Here is a 6987-nt window from a genome sequence, read left to right on the forward strand (position 1 = left end):
TCATCAGCCTTAGAGCATTGGTTTGTATTCTCATACTTGTCACCTTGTGATCCCAAGAGAGTGGCTGCAGCTCCAGATGATGCATCTGCGTTCAAGGCAGGGAGAAAGGAGGAAGAGCCCAGATGCTACCAACCTGATCTGTTTCCTTTAGTCAGGAAAGCAAAACTTTTTCCAGAAGTCCCCACAGCAGACTTCTGCTTAGGTCCTGTTTTTGTTTTGATTTTTTTAAAAAACACATTTCTTAAGGAACCACACAGGTAGAAGAGGAACATAATCTTGCATTTTCCCCATTCAAAGTGGACGATATTGCATCTCAGCATTTCATAAAGCCTAATTTTTTTTTTTTTTGGCCGTGCCGCACGGCATGAGGGATCTTAGTTCCCCCACCAGGGATCGAACCCATGCCCCCTGCAGTGGAAGCTGGGAGTCATAACCACTGGATCACCAGGGGAGTCCCTGCATCTCAGCATTTCAAATGAAGATGTCAAATACAAAACTGAGTGAAACATTGCACGCATCTCTCCTGCTGAAAACTCGATCATATGTGGACCCTTAGCTGCAAGGGAGGCTGGGAAAGCAGGAAAGAGGGCTGTCCAATAGGGTTAGACTAATCATGATCCATACCCTGGGGGAAGAGGGAGCATGTGCATTGGTGGTGGAGGGTCCCCAATACCGTCAGCAATGTTCCTTAAACACACTCAGCTTTTCCCACCTCTACATATTAGCTCAGGGTTTTTCCACCTGCCTGAAACTTGCTCTTCCCCATCTCTGCTTGTCAACGTCCTATCTACACTTCCAAATCTCTTCCACATGCCCTGAATCTCCAGTGAGAAGTGAAGACTTCTTCAGCCTCTCAGAGCATCTTCTGCCTTTGTTCTGGGACTTAATTCTATCCTATGGCTGGTCCCGTGCATGAGGCACAGCGTTGTGGCCAGACAAGCATTGGCTCCAGGGGTGCCTGTGATCGGTGACTTAACATCGCCCTAGGGCCTCAATTTCCTCGTTTATAAAATGGGAGTAATAATAAACCTGCTTCATAGAGTTGCTGTGAGTGTTAAATAGGATAATCTACATCAAATATTTAGCCTATGGGGCTTCCCTGGTGGCGCAGTGGTTGAGAGTCCGCCTGCCGATGCAGGGGACGTGGGTTCGTGCCCCGCTCTGGGAAGATCCCACGTGCTGCAGAGCAGCTGGGCCCATGAGCCATGGCCACTGAGCCTGCGCGTCCAGAGCCTGTGCTCCGCAACGGGAGAGACCACAGCAGTGAGAGGTCCGCGTACTGCAAAAAAAAAAAAAAAAAAAAAAAAAAAAATTTAGCCTAGTGCCCGTCCCATAGCCGGCGCATAATTGTTAGCCTTTATTATTCTTACTGCCCTGTTCACCCCATCACCTCCCTCAGGCTCTGCCTTCCTCAGCCTTGCATACTCTGCCACTTTTCGTAAAATTGATATATAATTCACATACCATAAAACTCACTCTGTTTACGTTACCACCCACTCACTTTCCTGTCTCAACCCACTTTGCTTCAACTTCAGTTTTCAATATGGGGTTGAGGGCTTCCCTGGTGGCGCAGTGGTTGAGAATCTGCCTGCTAATGCAGGGGACACGGGTTTGAGCCCTGGTCTGGGAGGATCCCACATGCCGCGGAGCAACTAGGCCCGTGAGCCACAACTACTGAGCCTGTGCGTCTGGAGCCTGTGCTCCTCAACAAGAGAGGCCGCGATAGTGAGAGGCCTGCGCACCGCAATGAAGAGTGGCCCCCGCTTGCCACAACTAGAGAAAGCCCTCGCACAGAAACGAAGACCCAACACAGCAAAAATAAATAAATAAATAAATAAATAAATAAATAAATAAACTCCTACCCCCAACATCTTCTAAAAAAAAAAAAAAATGGGGTTGAGAGTCTCTGGGGCCATCAGCAGGTCATTTGCCTGCCCACTCACTGGCCTGTAGCCTTGGTCACTTGCATTTCCTGGTAGAGGCCATCTCACATATTTCCTCTCCCAGAGTCCAGAGTCCTCCTTGGAGGGGGGAGAGGGTGAAGAAGATAGACCCTGGGGAAGACTTCCATAGGCAAACCAGTTACAGGAAAACCTCCTTTTCTGGAACTAGTGGGTAGGAGTTGACTTAAAGCTCCCATAAGAATCTTTTTTGTTGTTGTTGGATGTGCATCTAAAACAGATTTGGAGCTTACCTGTGACAGCTAGAGACCCCAGTGTAAATGAGTAAGGAAAACTAACTGTCTGCTTTGTCCCCACTCCCCGACCCCAACTCCCCATGCACTGGGTGGAGTGGAACGCAAGCAGAAATACTAATGATGATGGTTACAAAGAGTTCCCCAGGACCTAAAGAAGCTGTCCAGAAGTTTGCTAATCAGGCTACCTGCTGCAACTCCGCGGTGAAAAATAACTGGTGAGAGGAGGCTGTGCTGATGCACCTGCTTTAGGGATGCATCTGGACAAGTCAGGAGCTCACCATTTGCTCTCACTATCTCATCAACGTCTGCGGAGTGGTTCGCGCAGGACTCCTGGCTCCTGGCTCCGCTCGTGAAGAAGCTGAGAAGCAGCAGCCTTGGCCGCCGCCCAGCGGCCCTGTCTGTAATCTTCCTGCTCAACGTGGCTCATAGCAGATCTTAGCAGCAGCCGCAAGAGGCAGGCTCAAGCTCAGGCTGCCTGAGAAGCCAGCCCTGCGACTTGTGACTCAGCAGCGGAGGTGGCGGGTGGGACTCTGGCCTGAGGGGCCAGCACTGCTAACAACCAAGTGCTTTTGAGCAGAAGACAGGAAGTTGAGTCCTGAGAACAAGACTGGCAGCGGAATTTCAATCTAATGAATTCACAGTAATCCTCCCTATGGGTTTAGACAAGCAGATCCCCTGCTTCTTGCTTCCTAAAATGCAGCCTGAACCAAGGTCTAGATTCCACGGCCAAACGACCCCTCTTTCCCTTTTCGGCCGCCTGCCTCCACCGCTACACCCACCCCCAAGCCGGAGCAATTTTACAGGAGCGTCCAGAGAGATACGGGTGGAGATTTTCCTTTATTCGTTTTTATTTTGGAGAGAAAGGGCTAGAGCAAAAAACTGATGCCAAACACACCAGGCCTCAGAATGACCCCTGCATGTGCAGGACCCTGATGGGTGCTCACTCTGGATCTGGTGACTGACAAATGTGCCCCCCGCAGAGAATGACCCCACAACTGCCCCCCTTGACCCTCCCTCTTTTTCTTAATTTCAAGGCCCTCACCCACACCCATCCCGGGTAGCCTTTTCATTCCCAATAAGTGGGTCTCCTAGCAAATTGGGCTTTTACCTCTGTGGGCTCAGACCCCACCCCCCAAATAAACATGCATCGCCTAGAGATAAAGGGAAATTGACACAGGATACTGGAACATGGAGAGACAACATGCTTTATTTTTCATCATCCTCCAGCTTGGGAGAAAGGTTGCCCTCCATCATACCAATGAGAGACAGGAAAATGCAGTGAGGCCGCACCACCTTTCCCATTTCCCCAGGGGCCTGTGCCCGTACCGCTGCTCACGCCCTGGCCTGGCCTCATTTTAAATAAACCCGGCAAGACGCCTTCTACCTCTTCTCTCTGGAAAAAGACACTTGGGAGCTAGCAGATGTAGCGCTCAACTGAACATGTAAACCAATCTTCTTGCTCAGTTTCTGTTCAACCCAAAGGTCCATCTTGCTCTCCGAAGGAGATTTCTGATGCTTGAAGCCCCCAAACCTGGCTCCGTTGAGCAATCTGTGGGCCCCGTTGAATGTTTTTAGTTGTAACCACCCAGCCTCCCTGCATCCTCCCAGAGCGGTCTTCGGTTTCTCTCAGCATCTTCCCCCATGGTCTGCCGTGGTGCCCTGACGTGGAAGTGCCCAGGGTGGCAGGGGAAGGGTCAGGTGCCCTTGCTTTCTGTCCTCTCTTCATCAGCCGTCTGGGCATTGCTGATGGCTCGAAGCTGCCCCTGGGCCGCAGGCTTCACCGATACGACCAAGCGTTTTCGGAACGTCTCACAGAGCACGATGTACACAAAGGGGTTGAGGCAGCTGTTGGCATAGCCCAAGCTGATGGCCGCGTTGTACAGGTAGACAAAGGTGAGCGTCGGGCGGCTGATGGACAGCTGGGTTAGCTGAAGCACGTAGTAGGGTGCCCAGCACACAAAGAAAACCAGGCAGATAGCGATGGCCGTGCGGGTCACCCTCTTTGTCCGCAGCCGGATGCTGCGTTGAGAGGTGGGGGCCACGGAGGATGTCATGCGCTGCAGGATCCTCACATACGCAGCTGTGATGACCACGAAGGGCAGGGCAAAGGCCAGGAAAAACTGGTACAGGGTGAACCAGTAGAGGTCAGTTTCTGGGTTGGGCAGGCGGATGCCACAGCCCACGGTGCCTCCTGGGAAGGGGATAAGCCTGGCGTAGAGCCACACGGGGGTGATGCTGATGAAGGACAGGGCCCACAGGAGGCAGATCACCAGGGTGGCCACAGAGGGCTTCCGGAACTTGGTGGAGGAGATGGGGTGGACGGTGGCCAGGTAGCGGTCAATGGCCATGGCGGTCAGGATGTAGGTGCTGGTGAACTGACTGTTGGCGTCCATGGCCGTGATGAGGGTGCACATGGTCTCTCCAAAGTGCCAGACACCATTGCCCATGAGCTGGTGGATCATGAAGGGCATGCCCAGGAGAAAGAGGAGGTCCACCACCGAGAGGTTGATGATGAAGATGTCGGGGACGTTGCTGAACCAGTGCAGCTTGGATTTCTTCACCACCGTGAAGATGACCACAGAGTTCCCAATGATGCCCAGGAGGCAGATGGTAGCAAACACTGAAGGCATGATGATGCTGATGTAAGAGACGCTCCCTGTGCGAGGCGGCAGCCCTGGGGACAGAAGGAGCGAGCGTCGACCATTTGACATGGGCTCTGCTCTCTGAGGGCTGACCTCCTACTGGCGTGCTCAGCCTCCAGCCATGAGCCTGTCCCCCATTCATCCTCCTGCCATTTCAGCTCAGGGCCCATCATTCATCTGGAATCCTCCCTACCATACTCCCTGCCCACACTGCTGTTAATCCTGCCCCCGTGCCCTCCTGTACTGGTTCCCTGGTCAATCCCATCAGAGTCTCCCACACCACCTGTTTGTTGAAGGACCGGTCCTTTGCCTCCTGCATTTTCTCAGAAGTCACAGAGTCAAGAACCACAGCAGTCTGCAGAGAATTGTTCTGTGGGCCTCTGGGCTTCACCAGGAAACATCATCAAAACAGCCAGCAGGACATGAAACTGTGTGCATGTGTGAGCATGTGTGGGTGCGTGCATGTGTTTTCTCTTTTCCTATTTGCAGCCCTGATCATTTCATTTCAGGAGTCGCTGGTTGAAAGCTGTGTACTGATTCCTGGGCATCTCTGTGGGTGACTGTCTCCTGGAGGCTTTTGCCCATCAGGCCCACAGCCCTCCCCTCTCCTGGGTTCCTATCCGGGATTTCCTTGGTCCCTATCTTCTGAGCCTGGGCTTCCCAGTCTTCCTGAGTGACCAGAAACTGAAGCTGTGTGTTGCAGCCCAGCTACCTGAGAATTTTCTCTATGCAAACCTTTCCTCTTTTTTTCTTCCTCCTCTTATCCTTCAAAGCTAGAATTCCAGGGCATCTTAGAGCTGGAAATGTCCTTGCATCTCTGTGAGTTATCCCTTCCCACGCCTCTCCAAGGAGGCAGTAAGGATGTTTCAGAACCCATAACACGTAGTTCGAGCGAAAAGCCAACGGGATCAGTGAATGAGTGAGCCTCCAGCTATCTTCCTACATACCACCCTCCAGCTGCTCTTGCTTGCTTTTCTAGCCTGGAATATTTTCTGCAAAGCATCTTCGGAACTCCTTGGCAGCTCTCTCCCCTGCCTCCCTCGCGGCTGGCCCCCATCCCCGGCCACTTCCGAGTGTGCCTTTGCCCTCTTCTCTGCCCCTGCCATTTCATTCTCGTCCCCTTTTCCCCTGCCCCTCCGGGCAAAGCATATTTATCCCCAAGAACTGTAATAAAGTTTCGCCAGCAGTTTGGCTCAGAGGTGAAATCTTCCCATTTCCCACCCCCGGCGCAGAGGAGGGAGGACTCCCCTCCAACACGTCTCACCGGCCGTGGTGAGGTTATCCGGGCCATCCGAGGTGTTGCTGGCATTGGGGCCGGTGGGCAGCAGCGAGACTTCCAGGTCCATCCCGCCGGCGCCGGCGCCCGCTCGCCCGTCGGCCCACGCAGGCTGCGGCAGCCTCCCGCTCCGACCGCTGCGTCCCGGGCCCCGGCCCCCCGGAGCACCGCCGTCTGGAGGGGGGTCTTCCTAGGCAGCCCGGCAGCCTCCGCTGCCTCCTCTGCCCACCGCTCTCCCCTCACTCCTTCCCCGGCTCCCACTGACATCACCTAGACACATTAACATTCGGAGGCAGATGCGCGTTAACCTCTTCGGTCCTGCGCCGCAGCAGCTCCAGCTTCCGACTGCCTGCAGAGCCCAGCGGCCGGAGCCGGGCTCAGGCATCCCCATCAGAGACTGGGCTTCCTTCCCTCTGGCACTTGGGCTGTGTCTCCTGTGCCACACAGGTGGTGCTGCTTCCCTCACGTGAGGCTACAAGACTCTGCAAATGCAAGGAGCCCGGCCAGCCCCTCACCCCCCAGGTACCGGCCGTGGGCCGGGGGGTGGCTGGGCACAGGGCTTAGAAAGGGAAGGCTTGGACCACAGCACGCCTGCCCCCAGGCCACCCTCGGCCCCTTCCCAGCACCCCGATGGGTTCCAGCCTTCAGAAGCTGAGGAGTTGTTGACTGCTGAGCCCTTGCAGGCACTCAGAGGTGGTTCCGGTCACCCCATGTTGGTGATGACCAGGGTCTCGGGGACCAGAAGGGGACAAACTCCCTTCTGCCCAGGATCAGCATGGACCAGGCTTAGAGAGATGCTCTTAGGTCCTTGAGATTTTACCTGGAACTCCTTGAGACAAATTTCAGAACAAAGACCCCCAAAGAGATCATCA

At 54.0% G+C, this 6987-nt stretch overlaps 1 protein-coding gene across 1 annotated transcript; it reads right to left on the reverse strand.

The window, feature by feature from the left end:
- Positions 1-3891: 3891 nt before the first annotated feature.
- On the reverse strand, positions 3892-6199 carry MCHR1 (melanin concentrating hormone receptor 1; the record flags this gene model as incomplete). The annotated part of the gene is made up of 2 exons (XM_081248961.1): positions 6104-6199; positions 3892-4871 (listed from the first exon to the last, which is right to left on the reverse strand). Exons 1-2 carry the CDS (start codon positions 6183-6185, stop codon positions 3892-3894), a joined length of 1062 nt encoding a protein of 353 aa, XP_081105087.1. The 5' UTR covers positions 6186-6199.
- Between the last annotated feature and the right edge of the window lie 788 nt (positions 6200-6987).

This window comes from Mesoplodon bidens, assembly GCF_964165515.1.
Source record: "Mesoplodon bidens genome assembly, chromosome: 11".
NCBI classification, from domain to species: Eukaryota; Metazoa; Chordata; class Mammalia; order Artiodactyla; family Ziphiidae; genus Mesoplodon; species Mesoplodon bidens.